The 21,930-nt window shown below is 34.4% G+C and overlaps 1 protein-coding gene across 1 annotated transcript in view; it reads right to left on the minus strand.

The window, feature by feature from the left end:
• Positions 1 to 501: 501 nt before the first annotated feature.
• The window catches only part of LOC136032703 (uncharacterized), a 69,717-nt gene continuing 48,288 nt past the window's right edge, over positions 502 to 21,930 (minus strand). The window contains exons 7-8 of the mRNA XM_065713007.1: positions 15,788 to 16,348; positions 502 to 649 (exon numbers count right to left, since the gene is read on the minus strand). Of these exons, the coding sequence (XP_065569079.1) occupies positions 554 to 649; positions 15,788 to 16,348 (657 nt within the window). The 3' untranslated portion in view covers positions 502 to 553. The remainder of the gene's footprint in view (positions 650 to 15,787; positions 16,349 to 21,930) is intronic.

Raw genomic sequence — 21,930 nt, forward strand, 5'->3', positions numbered from 1 at the left:
GTATGGGGAGTAATCGTCCCCCTAAAATAAAATACCTGTTTTTTATGTATTTTCATTAAAAGATCGAAACAAATTTACCACACCCCCCAAATTTCGAAAATAACTTTTTTTCCTAAAAAAGTAAAAAAAAATCCTTGCCATTTTGTGAATGGGCGCCCCTGAGGATCACATAGTTTCTCAAGAATGGGGGCATGTGTAAACGAGAGAGGGGCTTTAGACTTACCCATGCCCTCCAAACCACTTGATTTTCAGAGTATGTTCCAGCAATTCACCTGTTCTTGACTTTTTAGAATTTTAAGTCTATTACTTTAACATCTTTTTTTTTATGTCTAACACATTTTAAGCATTTTTAGAAACATTTTTTACGAAGATATGGGACAAGAGGAACCATTATATATAATACTATAAATACTATATATTATACTATATATTAATATTATATTATAGTCCTTTCAGAGGAATTGAATTCCCAGTCTATCATCAAACCTGAAAGAACACTAATCAATAAAAAATTAATTTATTTACAAAAAAGCGAAGTCAGTGAACAGACGTATCAAGAAATTGAAACTTCCTCAGCAATGTCAGTAGCATGCACACCATCATCCTCAACATAGTATACCTCTTCACCTTCAGTTGGAAAATCTGAAGCCTTAAAAAAATTGTTTAATTAAACGAATAAGACAAATCTTCCCAAATCGTAGCTGAAAGTGAAAATAAGGAAACAATGAAATAAATAACAAAATTCATTTCTTACTTTTTGGCAAACAGGATTAATTTCTTTTTTATCATGTTTCCGATTACATTTGTTTTTTTTACAGAAATATACTAAGAAACTTTGTTTAGTTTACATATCACTTTCTAGGTGGTTAACTTCAGCTCCTGAGTTTCTCAGCGTGTCTCAATATAAAAGAAGACAGAGAAAGAAAAGTTATTTTTTAGATTGGAGGTACTTCTATCCTTCAGCCGTCCAGTAGAATGATACCCATATTTTTCTTTCAATATTTCTAAAGCAAATTTCCGTGATAAATTTAGCTCCTAAATTAACAAAATGTGAGTTAATATAAAAGAAATAAATGAAGAGAAAGCAGCTTTTTCTTACCAAGGTCCCTTTATCCTTCAGCCATCGAAAGGAAAGACAACCTTGTTTTTTCTTCACACATCCCGATCTTTTTCTGAGCTGAATTTAACTCCTGAACTTACTAGTATATGTATTAACATAAGCAGCTTTTTCTTATCAAGGTCCCTTTATCCTTCAGCCATCGAATGGAAAGACAACCTTGTTTTTTCTTCACATATCTCGATCTTTTCCTGAGCTGAATTTAACTCCTGAACTTACTAGTATATGTCTTAACATAAGCAGCTTTTTCTTACCAAGGTTTCTTTATCCTTCAGCCATCGAATGGAAAGACAACCTTGTTTTTTCTTCACATATCTCGATGTTTTTCTGAGCTAAATTTAACTGCTGAACTTCCTAGTATATATCTTAACATAAGCAGCTTTTTTTTACCAAGGTCTCTTTATCCTACAGCTATGGAATGGAAAGACATCCTTGTTTTTTTTTCACATATCTCGATCTTTTTCTGAGCTAAATTTAACTGCTGAACTTCCTAGTATATATCTTAACATAAGCAGCTTTTTCTTACCAAGGTCTCTTTATCCTACAGCTATGGAATGGAAAGACATCCTTGTTTTTTTTCACATATCTCGATCTTTTTCTAAGCTAAATTTAACTCCTGAACTTCCTAGTATATGTCTTAACATAAGCAGCTTTTTCTTACCAAGGTCTCTTTATCCTTCAGCTATGGAATGGAAAGACATCCTTGTTTTTTTTTTTTCACATATCTCGATCTTTTTCTGAGCTAAATTTAACTCCTGAACTTCCTAGGATGTGTCTTAACATAAGCAGCTTTTTCTTACCAAGGTCCCTTTATCCTTCAGCCATCGAAAGGAAAGACAACCTTGTTTTTCCTTCACACATCCCGATCTTTTTCTGAGCTGAATTTAACTCCTGAACTTACTAGTATATGTCTTAACATAAGCAGCTTTTTCTTATCAAGGTCCCTTTATCCTTCAGCCATCGAATGGAAAGACAACCTTGTTTTTTCTTCACATATCTCGATCTTTTCCTGAGCTGAATTTAACTCCTGAACTTCCTAGTATATATCTTAACATAAGCAGCTTTTTCTTACCAAGGTCTCTTAATCCTTCAGCCATCGAATGGAAAGACAACCTTGTTTTTTCTTCACATATCTCGATCTTTTCCTGAGCTGAATTTAACTCCTGAACTTCCTAGTATATATCTTAACATAAGCAGCTTTTTCTTATCAAGGTCTCTTTATCCTTCAGCCATCGAATGGAAAGACAACCTTGTTTTTTCTTCACATATCTCGATCTTTTCCTGAGCTGAATTTAACTCCCGAACTTCCTAGTATATATCTTAACATAAGCAGCTTTTTCTTACCAAGGTCTCTTTATCCTTCAGCTATGGAATGGAAAGACATCCTTGTCTTTTCTTCACATATCTCGATCTTTTTCTGAGCTAAATTTAACTCCTGAACTTCCTAGTATGTGTCTTAACATAAGCAGCTTTTTCTTACCAATGACCCTTTATCCTTCAGCCATCGAAAGGAAAGACAACCTTGTTTTTTCTTCACACATCCCGATCTTTTTCTGAGCTGAATTTAACTCCTGAACTTACTAGTATATGTCTTAACATAAGCAGCTTTTTCTTATCAAGGTCCCTTTATCCTTCAGCCATCGAATGGAAAGACATCCTGGTTTTTTTTTCACGTATCTCGATCTTTTTCTGAGCTAAATTTAACTCCTGAACTTCCTAGTATATGTCTTAACATAAGCAGCTTTTTCTTACCAAGGTCTCTTTATCCTTCAGCTATGGAATGGAAAGACATCCTTGTTTTTTTTCCACATATCTCGATCTTTTTCTGAGCTAAATTTAACTCCTGAACTTCCTAGTATATGTCTTAACATAAGCAGCTTTTTCTTACCAAGGTCCCTTTATCCTTCAGCTATGGAATGGAAAGACAGCCTTGTCTTTTCTTCACATGTCTCGATCTTTTTCTGAGCTGAATTTAATTCCTGAACTTCCTAGTATATGTCTTAACATAAGCAGCTTTTTCTTACCAAGGTCCCTTTATCCTTCAGCTATGGAATGTAAAGACAGCCTTGTCTTTTCTTCACATATCTCGATCTTTTTCTGAGCTAAATTTAACTGCTGAACTTCCTAGTATATATCTTAACATAAGCAGCTTTTTCTTACCAAGGTCTCTTTATCCTTCAGCTATGGAATGAAAGACATCCTTGTTTTTTTTTCACATATCTCGATCTTTTTCTGAGCTAAATTTAACTGCTGAACTTCCTAGTATATATCTTAAAATAAGCAGCTTTTTCTTACCAAGGTCTCTTTATCCTTCAGCTATGGAATGGAAAGACATCCTTGTTTTTTTTCACATATCTCGGTCTTTTTCTGAGCTAAATTTAACTCCTGAACTTCCTAGTATATGTATTAACATAAGCAGCTTTTTCTTACCAAGGTCTCTTTATCCTTCAGCTATGGAATGGAAAGACATCCTTGTTTTTTTTTCACATATCTCGATCTTTTTCTGAGCTAAATTTAACTCCTGAACTTCCTAGTATATGTCTTAACATAAGCAACTTTTTCTTACCAAGGTCTCTTTATCCTTCAGCTATGGAATGGAAAGACATCCTTGTCTTTTCTTCACATGTCTCGATCTTTTTCTGAGCTGAATTTAATTCCTGAACTTCCTAGTATATGTCTTAACATAAGCAGCTTTTTCTTACCAAGGTCCCTTTATCCTTCAGCTATGGAATGTAAAGACAGCCTTGTCTTTTCTTCACATATCTCGATCTTTTTCTGAGCTAAATTTAACTGCTGAACTTCCTAGTATATATCTTAACATAAGCAGCTTTTTCTTACCAAGGTCTCTTTATCCTTCAGCTATGGAATGGAAAGACAGCCTTGTCTTTTCTTCACATTTCTCGATCTTTTTCTGAGCTGAATTTAATTCCTGAACTTCCTAGTATATGTCTTAACATAAGCAGCTTTTTCTTACCAAGGTCCCTTTATCCTTCAGCTATGAAATGTAAAGACAGCCTTGTCTTTTCTTCACATATCTCGATCTTTTTCTGAGCTAAATTTAACTGCTGAACTTCCTAGTATATATCTTAACATAAGCAGCTTTTTCTTACCAAGGTCTCTTTATCCTTCAGCTATGGAATGAAAGACATCCTTGTTTTTTTTTCACATATCTCGATCTTTTTCTGAGCTAAATTTAACTGCTGAACTTCCTAGTATATATCTTAAAATAAGCAGCTTTTTCTTACCAAGGTCTCTTTATCCTTCAGCTATGGAATGGAAAGACATCCTTGTTTTTTTTCACATATCTCGGTCTTTTTCTGAGCTAAATTTAACTCCTGAACTTCCTAGTATATGTATTAACATAAGCAGCTTTTTCTTACCAAGGTCTCTTTATCCTTCAGCTATGGAATGGAAAGACATCCTTGTTTTTTTTTCACATATCTCGATCTTTTTCTGAGCTAAATTTAACTGCTGAACTTCCTAGTATATGTCTTAACATAAGCAACTTTTTCTTACCAAGGTCTCTTTATCCTTCAGCTATGGAATGGAAAGACATCCTTGTCTTTTCTTCACATGTCTCGATCTTTTTCTGAGCTGAATTTAATTCCTGAACTTCCTAGTATATGTCTTAACATAAGCAGCTTTTTCTTACCAAGGTCCCTTTATCCTTCAGCTATGGAATGTAAAGACAGCCTTGTCTTTTCTTCACATATCTCGATCTTTTTCTGAGCTAAATTTAATTGCTGAACTTCCTAGTATATATCTTAACATAAGCAGCTTTTTCTTACCAAGGTCTCTTTATCCTTCAGCTATGGAATGAAAGACATCCTTGTTTTTTTTTCACATATCTCGATCTTTTCCTGAGCTAAATTTAACTGCTGAACTTCCTAGTATATATCTTAACATAAGCAGCTTTTTCTTACCAAGGTCTCTTTATCCTTCAGCTATGGAATGGAAAGACATCCTTGTTTTTTTTCACATATCTCGGTCTTTTTCTGAGCTAAATTTAACTCCTGAACTTCCTAGTATATGTATTAACATAAGCAGCTTTTTCTTACCAAGGTCTCTTTATCCTTCAGCTATGGAATGGAAAGACATCCTTGTTTTTTTTTCACATATCTCGATCTTTTTCTGAGCTAAATTTAACTGCTGAACTTCCTAGTATATGTCTTAACATAAGCAACTTTTTCTTACCAAGGTCTCTTTATCCTTCAGCTATGGAATGGAAAGACATCCTTGTTTTTTTTTCACATATCTCGATCTTTTTCTGAGCTAAATTTAACTGCTGAACTTCCTAGTATATATCTTAACATAAGCAGCTTTTTCTTACCAAGGTCTCTTTATCCTTAAGCTATGGAATGGAAAGACATCCTTGTTTTTTTTTCACGTATCTCGATCTTTTTCTGAGCTAAATTTAACTGCTGAACTTCCTAGTATATATCTTAACATAAGCAGCTTTTTCTTACCAAGGTCTCTTTATCCTTCAGCTATGGAATGGAAAGACATCCTTGTTTTTTTTTCACATATCTCGATCTTTTTCTGAGCTAAATTTAACTCCTGAACTTCCTAGTATATGTCTTAACATAAGCAACTTTTTCTTACCAAGGTCCCTTTATCCTTCAGCTATGGAATGTAAAGACAGCCTTGTCTTTTCTTCACATATCTCGATCTTTTGCTGAGCTAAATTTAACTGCTGAACTTCCTAGTATATATCATAACATAAGCAGCTTTTTCTTACCAAGGTCTCTTTATCCTTCAGCTATGGAATGGAAAGACATCCTTGTTTTTTTTTTTTCACATATCTCGATCTTTTTCTGAGCTAAATTTAACTGCTGAACTTCCTAGTATATATCTTAACATAAGCAGCTTTTTCTTACCAAGGTCTCTTTATCCTTCAGCTATGGAATGGAAAGACAGCCTTGTCTTTTCTTCACATGTCTCGATCTTTTTCTGAACTGAATTTAGTTCCTGAACTTCCTAGCATGTGTCTTAACATAAGCAGCTTTTTCTTACCAAGGTCCCTTTATCCTTCAGCTATGGAATGTAAAGACAGTCTTGTCTTTTCTTCACATATCTCGATCTTTTTCTGAGCTGAATTTAATTCCTGAACTTCCTAGTATGTGTCTTAACATAAGCAACTTTTTCTTACCAAGGTCTCTTTATCCTTCAGCTATGGAATGGAAAGACATCCTTGTTTTTTTTCACATATCTCGATCTTTTTCTGAGCTAAATTTAACTGCTGAACTTCCTAGTATATATCTTAACATAAGCAGCTTTTTCTTACCAAGGTCTCTTTATCCTTCAGCTATGGAATGGAAAGACAGCCTTGTCTTTTCTTCACATGTCTCGATCTTTTTCTGAACTGAATTTAATTCCTGAACTTCCTAGTATGTGTCTTAACATAAGCAGCTTTTTCTTACCAAGGTCTCTTTATCCTTCAGCTCTGGAATGTAAAGACAGCCTTGTCTTTTTTTCACATATCTCGATCTTTTTCTGAACTGAATTTAATTCCTGAACTTCCTAGTATGTGTCTTAACATAAGCAGCTTTTTCAGATCAACAGGACTTTTATCCATAAACTATTCAGTGGGACGATACCTTTATTTTTTTCATACTATTTCTTTATTTTTTTCCGTAGTAAATTTGGCTCCTGAGTTTACAATATGTGTCTAAACATCTCAAAAAAAGAAAAAAAAGAGAAAGCAGCCTTTTTCTTATCGAAGGTACTTATATCCTTCAATTATCCAGTAGAACAACGCCCTTATTTTTTTTTAATATCCCTGCGATTTTTCCAACATACCCTTCTCCCAATTATGAAAAACTCCTTAAGTGTTTGTGTTTCTCTGATGTTTTAACGGTTTTAAGAGCGAGTGTAACTTTTGCAGCTCTAAACTTTGAGCTAGTTTTTTATATTAAATTACAACTGACCTAAAAAAAAACAAACAGTAAATTTATTATCAGTCAACACTGCCTTTTTTTCGTTACAGGTATTTGCTTTTTGAAATTGTTCGTGCCATCACCTTTGTTTTATTTGACAAGAAAAGGGAGTGCAATACCTGAAAATTAGTTTGAGGCCAAAATTTCTAAAAATATGTATAAAAAAAAAACATCCGATTTGAATCTACAATTAACTGAATTTACATGTGTTAGAAAAACATGAAAAAAAATATCAATGTGTTACAAAAATATGTAAAAAAAAAAACAGATTTGAATCAACAATAAATTGAATTTACACACATTTACATGTGGTACAAAAATATGTAAAAAAAAGCATAAGAGCTAAATTTAACTGCTGAACTTCCTAGTATATGTCTTAACATAAGCAACTTTTTCTTACCAAGGTCCCTTTATCCTTCGGCTATGGAATGTAAAGACAGCCTTGTCTTTTCTTCACATATCTCGATCTTTTTCAGCTAAATTTAACTGCTGAACTTCCTAGTATATATCTTAATAAACAGCAGCTTTTTCTTACCAAGGTCTCTTTATCCTTAAGCTATGGAATGGAAAGACATCCTTGTTTTTTTTTTTCACATATCTCGATCTTTTTCTGAGCTAAATTTAACTCCTGAACTTCCTAGTATATGTCTTAACATAAGCAACTTTTTATCCTTCAGCTATGGAATGGAAAGACATCCTTGTTTTTTTTTTCACATATCTCGATCTTTTTCTGAGCTAAATTTAACTGCTGAACTTCCTAGTATATATCTTAACATAAGCAGCTTTTTCTTACCAAGGTCTCTTTATCCTTAAGCTATGGAATGGAAAGACATCCTTGTTTTTTTTTCTCACGTATCTCGATCTTTTTCTGAGCTAAATTTAACTGCTGAACTTCCTAGTATATATCTTAACATAAGCAGCTTTTTCTTACCAAGGTCTCTTTATCCTTAAGCTATGGAATGGAAAGACATCCTTGTTTTTTTTTCACATATCTCGATCTTTTTCTGAGCTAAATTTAACTCCTGAACTTCCTAGTATATGTCTTAACATAAGCAACTTTTTCTTACCAAGGTCCCTTTATCCTTCAGCTATGGAATGTAAAGACAGCCTTGTCTTTTCTTCACATATCTCGATCTTTTTCTGAGCTAAATTTAACTGCTGAACTTCCTAGTATATATCTTAACATAAGCAGCTTTTTCTTACCAAGGTCTCTTTATCCTTCAGCTATGGAATGGAAAGACATCCTTGTTTTTTTTTTTTCACATATCTCGATCTTTTTCTGAGCTAAATTTAACTGCTGAACTTCCTAGTATATATCTTAACATAAGCAGCTTTTTCTTACCAAGGTCTCTTTATCCTTCAGCTATGGAATGGAAAGACAGCCTTGTCTTTTCTTCACATGTCTCGATCTTTTTCTGAACTGAATTTAATTCCTGAACTTCCTAGTATGTGTCTTAACATAAGCAGCTTTTTCTTACCAAGGTCCCTTTATCCTTCAGCTATGGAATGTAAAGACAGCCTTGTCTTTTCTTCACATATCTCGATCTTTTTCTGAGCTGAATTTAATTCCTGAACTTCCTAGTATGTGTCTTAACATAAGCAACTTTTTCTTACCAAGGTCTCTTTATCCTTCAGCTATGGAATGGAAAGACATCCTTGTTTTTTTTTCACATATCTCGATCTTTTTCTGAGCTGAATTTAATTCCTGAACTTCCTAGTATGTGTCTTAACATAAGCAGCTTTTTCAGATCAACAGGACTTTTATCCATAAACTATTCAGTGGGACGATACCTTTATTTTTTCATACTATTTCTTTATTTTTTTCCGTAGTAAATTTGGCTCCTGAGTTTACAATATGTGTCTAAACATCTCAAAAAAAAGAAAAAAAAGACAAAGCAGCCTTTTTCTTATCGAAGGTACTTATATCCTTCAATTATCCAGTAGAACAACGCCCTTATTTTTTTTTAATATCCCTGCGATTTTTCCAACATACCCTTCTCCCAATTATGAAAAACTCCTTAAGTGTTTCTGTTTCTCTGATGTTTTAACGGTTTTATGAGCGAGTGTAACTTTTGCAGCTCTAAACTTTGAGCTAGTTTTTTATATTAAATTACAACTGACCTAAAAAAAAAAAAACAGTAAATTTATTATCAGTCAACACTGCCTTTTTTTCGTTACAGGTATTTGCTTTTTGAAATTGTTCGTGCCATCAGCTTTGTTTTATTTGACAAGAAAAGGGAGTGCAATACCTGAAAATTAGTTTGAGGCCAAAATTTCTAAAAATATATATAAAAAAAACATCCAATTTGAATCTACAATTAACTGAATTTACATGTGTTAGAAAAACATGAAAAAAAATATCAATGTGTTACAAAAATATGTAAAAAAAAAAAACCAGATTTGAATCTACAATAAATTGAATTTACACACATTTACATGTGGTACAAAAATATGTAAAAAAAAGCATAAGAGCTAAATTTAACTGCTGAACTTCCTAGTATATGTCTTAACATAAGCAACTTTTTCTTACCAAGGTCCCTTTATCCTTCGGCTATGGAATGTAAAGACAGCCTTGTCTTTTCTTCACATGTCTCGATCTTTTTCTGAACTGAATGTAGTTCCTGAACTTCCTAGTATGTGTCTTAACATAAGCAGCTTTTTCTTACCAAGGTCCCTTTATCCTTCAGCTATGGAATGTAAAGACAGCCTTGTCTTTTCTTCACATATCTCGATCTTTTTCTGAGCTAAATTTAACTCCTGAACTTCCTAGTATATGTCTTAACATAAGCAGCTTTTTCTTACCAAGGTCTCTTTATCCTTTAGCTATGGAATGTAAAGACAGCCTTGTCTTTTCTTCACATATCTCGATCTTTTTCTGAGCTAAATTTAACTGCTGAACTTCCTAGTATATATCTTAACATAAGAAGCTTTTTCTTAGCAAGGTCTCTTTATCCTTCAGCTATGGAATGGAAAGACATCCTTGTTTTTTTTTCACATATCTCGATCTTTTTCTGAGCTAAATTTAACTGCTGAACTTCCTAGTATATGTCTTAACATAAGCAACTTTTTCTTACCAAGGTCCCTTTATCCTTCAGCTATGGAATGTAAAGACATCCTTGTCTTTTCTTCACATGTATCGATCTTTTTCTGAGCCAAATTTAACTGCTGAACTTCCTAGTATATATCTTAACATAAGCAGCTTTTTCTTACCAAGGTCTCTTTATCCTTCAGCTATGGAATGGAAAGACATCCTTGTTTTTTTTTTCACATATCTCGATCTTTTTCTGATCTAAATTTAACTGCTGAACGTCCTAGTATATATCTTAACATAAGCAGCTTTTTCTTACCAAGGTCTCTTTATCCTTCAGCTATGGAATGGAAAGACAGCCTTGTCTTTTCTTCACATGTCCCGATCTTTTTCTGAACTGAATTTAGTTCCTGAACTTCCTAGTATGTGTCTTAACATAAGCAGCTTTTTCTTACCAAGGTCCCTTTATCCTTCAGCTATGGAATGTAAAGACAGCCTTGTCTTTTCTTCACATATCTCGATCTTTTTCTGAGCTGAATTTAATTCCTGAACTTCCTAGTATGTGTCTTAACATAAGCAGCTTTTTCTTACCAAGGTCTCTTTATCCTTCAGCTATGGAATGGAAAGACATCCTTGTTTTTTTTTTTTTTTTTCACATATCTCGATCTTTTTCTGAGCTAAATTTAACTGCTGAACTTCCTACTATATATCTTAACATAAGCAGCTTTTTCTTACCAAGGTCTCTTTATCCTTCAGCTATGGAATAGAAAGACAGCCTTGTCTTTTCTTCACATGTCTCGATCTTTTTCTGAACTGAATTTAGTTCCTGAACTTCCTAGTATGTGTCTTAACATAAGCAGCTTTTTCTTACCAAGGTCCCTTTATCCTTCAGCTATGGAATGTAAAGACAGCCTTGTCTTTTCTTCACATATCTCGATTTTTTTCTGAGCTGGATTTAATTCCTGAACTTCCTAGTATGTGTCTTAACATAAGCAGCTTTTTCTTACCAAGGTCTCTTTATCCTTCAGCTAAGGAATGGAAAGACATCCTTGTTTTTTTTTCACATATCTCGATCTTTTTCTGAGCTAAATTTAGCTCCTGAACTTCCTAGTATATATCTTAACATAAGCAGCTTTTTCTTACCAAGGTCTCTTTATCCTTCAGCTATGGAATGGAAAGACATCCTTGTTTTTTTTCCACATATCTCGATCTTTTTCTGAGCTAAATTTAACTCCTGAACTTCCTAGTATATGTCTTAACATAAGCAGCTTTTTCTTACCAAGGTCTCTTTATCCTTCAGCTATGGAATGGAAAGACATCCTTGTTTTTTTTTCACATATCTCGATCTTTTTCTGAACTGAATTTAATTCCTGAACTTCCTAGTATATGTCTTAACATAAGCAACTTTTTCTTACCAAGGTCCCTTTATCCTTCAGCTATGGAATGTAAAGACATCCTTGTCTTTTCTTCACATGTCTCGATCTTTTTCTGAGCCAAATTTAACTGCTGAACTTCCTAGTATATATCTTAACATAAGCAGCTTTTTCTTACCAAGGTGTCTTTATCCTTCAGCTATGGAAGGGAAAGACATCCTTGTTTTTTTTTCACATATCTCGAACTTTTTCTGAGCTAAATTTAACTGCTGAACTTCCTAGTATATATCTTAACATAAGCAGCTTTTTCTTACCAAGGTCTCTTTATCCTTCAGCTATGGAATGGAAAGACAGCCTTGTCTTTTCTTCACATGTCTCGATCTTTTTCTGAACTGAATTTAATTCCTGAACTTCCTAGTATGTGTCTTAACATAAGCAGCTTTTTCTTACCAAGGTCCCTTTATCCTTCAGCTCTGGAGTGTAAAGACAGCCTTGTCTTTTTTTCACATATCTCGATCTTTTTCTGAGCTGAATTTAATTCCTGAACTTCCTAGTATGTGTCTTAACATAAGCAGCTTTTTCAGATCAACAGGACTTTTATCCATAAACTATTCAGTGGGACGATACCTTTATTTTTTTCATACTATTATCCTTCAATTATCCAGTAGAACAACGCTCTTATTTTTTTTTTTAATATCCCTGCGATTTTTCCAACATACCCTTCTCCCAATTATGAAAAACTCCTTAAGTGTTTCTGTTTCTCTGATGTTTTAACGGTTTTAAGAGCGAGTGTAACTTTTGCAGCTCTAAACTTTGAGCTAGTTTTTTATATTAAATTACAACTGATCTAAAAAAAAAAAAAACACAGTAAATTTATTATCAGTCAACACTGCCTTTTTTTTCGTTACAGGTATTTGCTTTTTGAAATTGTTCGTGCCATCACCTTTGCTTTATTTGACAAGAAAAGGGAGTGCAATACCTGAAAATTAGTTTGAGGCCAAAATTTCTAAAAATATGTATAAAAAAACATCCGATTTGAATCTACAATTAACTGAATTTACATGTGTTAGAAAAACATGAAAAAAAATATCAATGTGTTACAAAAATATGTAAAAAAAAAAAAACCAGATTTGAATCTACAATAAATTGAATTTACACACATTTACATGTGGTACAAAAATATGTAAAAAAAAGCATCACTGCATTACAAAAAAAAAGGTAAAGGATACGGCATTAGACTTTACAGTCCCTACCGGCGGTGCTGATCTCCGTTTCTTGGCCCTTCAGCTAGGAAGTGCAATGGGGGGTTGGGGGCCAACCATCCTGTGCTTTCGCACACCCTTCCTGTTTACCTTCCCCAGATTTCTCCAGGTACCCATTTAAGGCTGGGTCGACTCTGGCTAAGCTTACAGAGTCACGCCACTGACTCCCGTCCCAAACTGAACAATTGGGTACACTGGGATTCGAACCCGCGTCCTTTCAGACAAAGGATCCCAAATCCAGCGCACCAACCGTAAAAAACCAACTGATTTGAATATGCAATAAATTGAATTTACACACATTTACATGTGGTACAAAAATATGTAAAAAAGCATCACTGCGTTACAAAAATATATAAAAAAAAACCCAACTGATTTGAATCTGCAATAAACTGAATTTACACACAAACATCAACCTGGAAAACAAAACCAGTATATCAAAACATAACCTTATTATCAGTGATAACAAAACAATGTTGCCAACAACAACACAAGACCATAACGGGCTTTTCAAATTAAGCGTATTTTTTTAGACAGCCTTAAAATCGACAAGGGAGGCTAATCTCTAACAAAAACAAGTAAAAGTAGATAACATCAGTATCTTTGGGCTGAAAATTTGGGTCCCTAGTAGCGGCTGCACCCACCCCCCTTAAGACTAATTTGGCTTTAGGCCAATAAATTTGTGCCTAAAACTCTTTGGCGTCATACAATTAAAGACAACCCCTTTTAAAAGACAAACAAGTTAGCAACAAGCAAAATAGTGCACAAAAAAACTGTTAATGGAAGGTGAGGAGGTGGTGGGGGGGGGATTCGTCCAAAAACTAAACAGAAACGAATTGGATAAAATTTTTAGGAAAAAATGATGCTATATCATGATGTCTGAGAGAAAAACAGTTGCCTGCAAAAACCAGTTGCTAAGACTGGAAAACATTACCGTGGATTTCCCTTACCATTTTCAATATACCATTTTCAATACCATTTTCAAAACCTGAAAAACAGAATTTTGATATCAATAGATGTATCAAATAATTGGATTATTGTTCTGATTCAAAATATATATGATTCATTAAATTTAGTGTTGCCCGTCAAAATCTACGAACCTGGAAAAATTTGCCAGACATTTGAAAAAGGGAGGAAACATCCTCTAAACGTCAAGGAAACCTAACGAAAACCACACTATCAGATTCAGTGTATCAGAGAACCATAGTGTGGAGGTTTGAAACCCCATCTGCAAAATACGAAATTTTGTTTCTTTTTGCCAGAAAAAGGATCACACATGTGTGTTTATTTTTTTTTTTTTGTGTCCCCAGGGGAGATCGTGTCGAATAAATGGCCCTACAATATCGAAAGGGGCCTCATATCAACGGACATTAAAAGCTCTGGCACCCTTTTTCAGAGACCAAAAAGAATGGAGGCCAGCCAGCTCCCCTTCCCCCAAGTTTCCAATCAGAATTTTGACGTATCCATTATGTTAAGCATAGTTAAAAGGTCCAATAAATATGGCTTTAGGGATAAAATGACCCTCCTCCGAACTCTTGTACATTATGATATTTTCCTATTGTTTACATATAGTATTTGTTATTGGGAAGTATTCAGACATTTTTTGGGGGGGGATTCTGATGGGGTTGGGTTTCCACGGGGAAAATTTACTATGGGAGGGGGAGGGAAGTTTCTGGGGTGAACTTTGGACATTCTTTCACTTCGGACAATGAACTTCTTCCATCGTACAATTTTCTGCAGGAGCAACTTCCCAGTGAGGGGAGGGGATTTCCGGGTAAAATTTTTCTATGGAAGGGGGGATTTCTGGCATAATTTGAAACACGATTAGAAATTAAAGTCTTTATGAAAGTATGTAAAGGGGAATTTTTCAGGCGTAATTGTCCTCAAGAAATTTTACGGGGGAATCTTGACGAGGATGGGATTATCCGGCAAAAATTTTCCGTTGTGGGGCGCTTTACGTGGGAATAATCTTCCATGGAGGATTTTCCCGTGAGGGGAGGGAACTTTAAAAGAAGGGGGAGCCAGATTTCCTGATATTATTTTGAAAACGGTCAGAAATTAAATAAAAAGATTATTTTTTTTTCAACTGAAAGTGTGGAACAACATTAAAACTTAACACGGAAATATTTTCGTATATGAAGGGGTCATCCTTCTTCCTCAATGCTTCGCTCTTTACACTAAAGTTTGACTGATTGTATTAATTTTTTAAGAGTGACTCCTGAAACAAAAATGGCCGCTTAATTAAAATAAGTCGCTTTTCTAAAAATACTACAAACTATAGTGCGAAGAGCGAGGCATTGACGAAAAAGAATAGCCACCTCATAAACAAAATGCTTTCTTTTTGTTTTAAATTTTAATAGTGCTCCTTACTTTCAGTTGGAAAAACTAGTTTTTTCTTATTTAATTGCCAGTAAAAACGGCGAGTGCAGCAAACATGTTAAAAGTATAATAGCCAAGGCCCAAGTTTTTTTTTCAGAGCTGAAAATTGCTTGGAAGAACAGTCTAAGTCTGCGAACCGAGACTAGAATACTAAAAGCTACAGGGATGACAGAGGTCAGTCTGAAGCATGGACACTCCACAAACTGGAGGCGGTTTTCCACCTCCTTGTTAGATATTTTCAAGAGAAAATGTCTACGGATTGTTTTGGCTACCTGTCTAACTGACCGCATCTCACACAGTAAGTTGTACAAAAAAATGTGGTTGGATTTTACTTTCTTGAGTTATAATGACAGAAAAGTTAAACTAGCCTTTCAGTAGAAAAATTCTACGTAGAAAGGTTTTATGTGTAGAAAGGTTCCACAGATAAAGCATGATAGAGTGCCAACAACCGTTTTTTTCAGACAACTATCTAAGACTAACTCCGAATGGGGCAGGAGGAGGTCGAAGGAAAGATTAAAGCCAAACTGGAAATTTAGGGAGGGTGTAAGGAGGGAGGATTTAGTTAGATTGGGGTGGAGGAGTTTCCGTAGCTGTGTTGGCCTCAGGCGGCTTGGTTATGCAGTTACTTGTTATTAGTAGTAGTTATTGTCTCAGAAAGAAAACTGAGGAAGGGCCGGAAAATCTTCTGAACTTACCTCGTCTTTTACAGGCGCGAGGATACGTAGTAACTGATTCATCTGTAATTCTTTTTCAGACTGCATGCCTCGAAATTTCCTTGAATTTTCTTCAATCGTAAATTTATGTGTATATTCACCTTCTTCTCGATGGGAATAATTGTTTAAAGTCTCATTATTTTTTCGAGGTGGCGGTAGGATATGGATTTTCGTACCGGGCTGTAAATCCTCGAGTGTTTTAGGTTTTTTCTCCACTACAGCTTCTTCGTCTTTCATATACTTTTCCCGACAAGAATACATATTTTCCAGAGTTTCTGCAGCGTTTTCCATGATTCTTACATCACTTAAACTTTCAATATTCTTGACAACTGTCCGTAAGCGTTCTTTAGCCGCTTCAATGTCTAACACTCTACCAACATAATTTCGAGTGTTCATGAGCTCATCTTCAGATGTTTCTGAAATAATGCTAACCACAGTGGGATCCAAATATGAGACTCTGTTGTGTTTATCCTGTAAGGTACGTACAGAATCTACAACGCAGGGCTCCTTGAATTGCGAGTCTTGCTGACGCTTCTGCAATGTCTGAAAAAAAGGAAAGACATTAGGAGATCAAAAGAGATATTAGGAGACAAGATTAAAGATCCTTCAAGATACGCACAGGATCTACAACGCAAGGCTCCTTGGATTGCGAGTCTTGCTGACGCTTCTGCAATGTCAGAAAAACAGGAAAGACATTAGGAGATTAAAAGAGATATTAGAAGACAAAAGAAAAAATCCTTCAAAATACGCACAAGATCTACAATGCAAGGCTCCTTGGATTGCGAGTCTTGCTGACGCTTCTGCAATGTCTGAAAAAAGGAAAGATATTAACCTCAGTAGCGATGCTTGCAATGCTCCACACGGGATTCCGTACCTTAATTTTACACTATCCACCTATGCCCGACACTATCCATGTGTCATATTTGAGGAATTCAGAGGTATTTGAGGTATGAGGTATATTGAGGTATGAGGTATTTGGACAGGATTAGACAGCTGTGACGGTTTTCTGCCCAGCTTTACATTCAACCTTTATTAATAACATTTTTCCGATAATAATTTCATTATATTAATTAATTATTTAATTATTAATTAATTTATCTATTATCCTTAATTGATTATTATGGGGGTTTTAATATTTTTATATTATCTGGGGGCTTAATTAATTATTTAATTATCCAAATCATATTTCAGCATACATAAAGGACTTACGTCGTTCTGTTTTTCAATTAACCTCTCTATTAGCCTCCTCTCTGTTTTTCAATTGTTTATCAAAAAATTAATTGATTTATATCAATATATATTGATTATATATATATATATATATATATATATATATATATATATATATATATATATATATATATATATATATATATATATATATATATATATATATATATATATGAACTAAGGAGATGTGAAATGGAGGCGATGGATAAAATTGCTGAGGATCTGGAAGATGCGGCTAGACGGCATAATAGTAAAATATTATACTGGCATGTTAATAAATTGAAAGGGAGTAGCCGATCCGGACTAGTCCCAGTTAAAGATAGAAATGGGGCCACAATTAGTGATAAGGAAAAAGTTAAAGAAAGATGGGTGGAACATTTTGAGAATGTGCTAAACCGAGATACAGTTGCAGGAAAAGATATAGATGAAAATGAAAAAGTTTGTGATACCTTGGATGTGAAGGAAGATTTGTTTAGTGAGGAAGAATTAGCGACAGTACTAGAAGGATTAAAAAATAATAAGGCCCCAGGTGCTGATAGTATGATTAATGAGTTCCTTAAATATGGTGGCTCTGAGGTTAGGAATAAGCTACTGAAGATTATGAACATGATTTTTGAAAAAGGGGAAGTACCCAATGATTTTAGGAAAACCTTAATTAAACCACTGTATAAGAAAGGTGACAAGAGTGAATGTCGGAATTATCGAGGCATTAGTCTGGTCTCTGTAGGTAGCAAATTACTGAGTAATATGATACTTTTTAGACTGAGACATGCTGTAGACAAAGTTTTAAGGGAAGAACAATGCGGTTTTAGAAAAGGTAGAGGATGTGTCGACCATGTTTTCACTCTTAGGTTAATAATTGAGAAGTCCCTTCGTTGTCAAACACCTTTGGTCCTTAGTTTTATCGATTATGAGCAAGCTTTCGATTCTGTTGATAGAACAGCGTTAACAAAGGTCTTATCGTTATATGGTATACCAGAAAAATACATTAAAGTGATTTGCGCTATGTACGAGAATAATACTGCTGCGGTTAAGGTAGGAAATGAGGTTAGCAACTGGTTTTGTATTAAATCAGGAGTTTAGCAGGGTTGTGTTCTATCCCCCTTTATATGGATCATTTTGATGGACTTCGTCTTAAGGAGCACAGGAAAGGCAATTGGAGACCATGGAATCAAATGGGGAGGAAGAACGCTCCTGGACTTAGTGATTTAAGCATATTAGATGAAAGTGTGAGCAAAATGAATGAATTTTTAGAGGTTTTACGAGTTCAGGGTGCTAAAATAGGCTTGAAAATTAATGTTAAGAAGACTAAGTCACTAAGGTTAGGAATAAGTGAAGATGAACAGGTGACCTTAGTTAACGAAACGATTGATCAGGTTGGGAGCTTCAGTTACCTTGGTAGTATTATTAGTAAAGATGGTGGGAGCAGTGAAGATGTTAAAAGTAGAATAGCTAAAGCTCAGGGTGTTTTTTCACAGTTAAAAAAAGTTTGGAAGAATAGAAAGATAAGCCTACAAACGAAGATTAGAATATTGGAAGTGATGACAGTGGTCAAATATGGCTCTGAAGCATGGACACTCCGAAAAGCAGATGAAAATTTACTAGATGTTTTCCAGAGAAATTGCCTACGGATTGTTCTGGGTACCCGGCTGACTGACCGTATTTCAAACAGTAGGTTGTACGAAAAGTGTGGTTCAATCCCGCTTTCTGGGGCTATAATGAAAGAAAGGTTGAGATGGCTAGGCCACGTTCTACGGATGAAGGATGACAGATTACCGAAGATTGTCCTTTTTGGCCAACCGTCTGGGGCTACACGGAAAGCAGGTCGTCCTTGTCTGGGTTGGGAGGATGTCATAAATAAGGATTTAAAGGAAATGGGAACTTCCTGGGAGGGTGTAAAGAGGGAGGTTTAAATAGATTAGGTTGGAGGAGGAGCGTGCGTAGCTGTGTTGGCCTCAGGCGGCTTGGTGCTGCAGTGAGTTATTAGTAGTAGTAGTAGTAGTAGTAGTAGTATATATATATATATATATATATATATATATATATATATATATATATATATATATATATATATATATATATATATATATATATATATATATATATATATATATATATATATATTCCTTAATTAATTATTATGGGGGTTTTAATATTTTTATATTATATTGGGGCTTAATTAATTATTTAATTATCCAAATCATATTTCAGCAGACATAAAGGACTTACGTCGTTCTGTTTCTCAATTAACCTCTCTAATCCTCTAATTCTTCGACCCGATTATCATAAAACGAAAACAAGGAAGAACAAACGTGGAAAAAAAAAAATTATAAGTTGACAAATACAAAAACGATACACAAAAGAGAAAGCAAAAAACAAACAGTAGCTAAATGAACGACACTAAATAACTAAATGGATAGATTAAAGACACATTTTTTCAGTAGTTATTGCTTATCAAGAAAAATTTCGTTTCAAGTGAAAGTAAAAAACGACTTTAAAGCTCAAGTAAGACAGGGATGTCCATATATACAGAGAGGCTACGGCTCCCTTAGCTCCACACTCTTCAAAATTTTCATTACATTAGTCAGCAACTGTTGTGCTAAATGAATAATTTCAGTTGCTACTAAGGTAAATATGTTGACAGACTGCATCTGGATACCGAAGAGAAATGTTCCTCAAGCAAAGTACAGCCAAAAATCTATTTCATATACATTTCAGGTTAGTAAATGTAACTTCAGCCACGATATCATAATGTCAAGATGATACTATATCATAATATAGCATGAAAAAACCAGTGTTTTCCGTGTGTTTTCTCGAGAGAGAGAGGGACAGAGAGACACAGAGAGAGAGAGAAAGAGATAGAGAGAGAGAGAGAGAGAGAGAGAGAGAGAGAGAGAGAGAGAGAGAGAGAGAGAGAGAGAGAGAGAGAGAGAGAGAGAGAGAGAGAGAGAGAGAGAGAGAGAGAGAGAGAGAGATTAATAGGGTTAAAGAGTCATGGTTATGAGAGTTAGAGGATTTATAACAATCAACCCTCGACAAAGGAAACACAACGGCGAGGCGCGTTGTGGACCTAGTGAACTACATTCGCCCACACCCCTCTCAGAATTCCCTGCTTTTAAGAATTTCAGTTATTGTTGACAAGGGTTACTCTTCACTTGCAGTAAGTTAAAACGAACGCTTTGGGTCAAATCTTAGATTTTAACCAAGATTTGAAGATTGTCTGACTCCAAGATTTGGAAACTTTGACTCTTCAGATTTATAGATCCAACTCTTGCTTTTGGATTCTTTGGAAAACCAATTCACTCATCTTTACATTTTTCAAAATATAAAACCGACTCAAACTCCTTATTTTATGCGCTAAACTCTAGTTTTTAATATTGGTTGATGTCCAATGTCGCAATGTTCCAAAGTCGCATTTCATCAGTCACAGCGTCTATAAGTTGGAGTCAAGGTTTACTCCCAACCCTGACTCAAAAACCTTGATTTACAATGATTAGCCCATACTTTAACGCCCTGCTTCTAACCTGTTATTTTTCTTATATCTTTATAATATGTTTTAGATAGCTTATACATAATCACGTCTATTTATCCCACAATGATCTTGTCAAACTGATAACAGAACATGGTATGAATCAGAAGAGAATTTAAATTCCTATAAAAACAACAAAAAGGTTTGAGCAACGTGTTTACTCCAGGCACTTTTGTAATCACATAGTAACCACTTATTCAAAACGAAAGAAATCCAAATTTACGAACTATATATGGTTAAATCAATACCATTTCTTGAATTATTGCAAAATATCTCTGATATACAGATATTGAGTAGAATCAGTTGTAAATTATGATATATCGGCCGGTCACAATCAAAACACGGCATGAACGCCTTCAAGGTTTTAAGGTGTATTCACACTGTTATACTTAAAGGCAGTATCTGACATTTTGACGAGAATTAGGCAATGTCAAAACCATTTGGAAGCTATTCTCAAAGTAAGGACCTTTGAAGTTGCGTTTTGCAGTCTAGTTCGGAGTTTAGCCAAAAACATATACGTGTATTAACTGTGTGATTTACTTTTAAGGGTTGGACAAACGTAGAATGTCCAAATTAAAAATATATACGCGTCGTGAATATGAAGGCAGTTCATACTAGATTTTCGCCATACATTGGAGCATCGCTGGATTTTAATGTTTTTGTATTTATTTCAGGATGGAAAGCTGACAGAAAAAGAACTAGTAAAGCGAATAACTAGTAAAGCCAGTAAAGTAGTATGTTTCACTCCTTTTTTTGTTGCTGTTGTTGTTTTTTGCCCAACTAGTATTATACTTCCAACTGTATATTTCGTACTAAGATTGGAACATGCGCGGGTAAATGTACCTATAGCTTACAGAACAAATCATAGAAAAAAGAATTTCAATTACGGTAAAAAATGGTTTAACAGAAATATATAAAGTTAATTTAATTCTCTGCAAATTCAGCAGTGAAAATAGTACAAAATATTTATATTATTTCAGTGATTTTGCGTAGACCATCGTAATGGAATAAGAAATATTTTAAGCTCGCGGTTGACAAATGCATGCTTTTGGTAATACTCTTTTGGTTTTTAGGCTCTTGCGGAGTGAAAAAAAAAAGATAGTAAATATAGTTAATATGCGTTTTTTCGGAAAGGGGTAATAAAAATATCTAGCTTTGGGCTAACATTCGGCAACTCTATCATAACTTGTGTTAATAGTCAACTGAACTAGTTTACTTAGTAAAGACTTCTTTATTTCTTTTAATAATTTAAAGACTTTGATTTTCCTTTTACTTTGATTATCCTTTAACAATTTATTATTTTATTTTTGTAATGTAATAGTTTATTATTTTGATTATTTCTTTATTTGAACTATGATTCGTCTAC

Source organism: Artemia franciscana, chromosome 11, assembly GCF_032884065.1.
Source record: "Artemia franciscana chromosome 11, ASM3288406v1, whole genome shotgun sequence".
NCBI lineage: Eukaryota > Metazoa > Arthropoda > Branchiopoda > Anostraca > Artemiidae > Artemia > Artemia franciscana.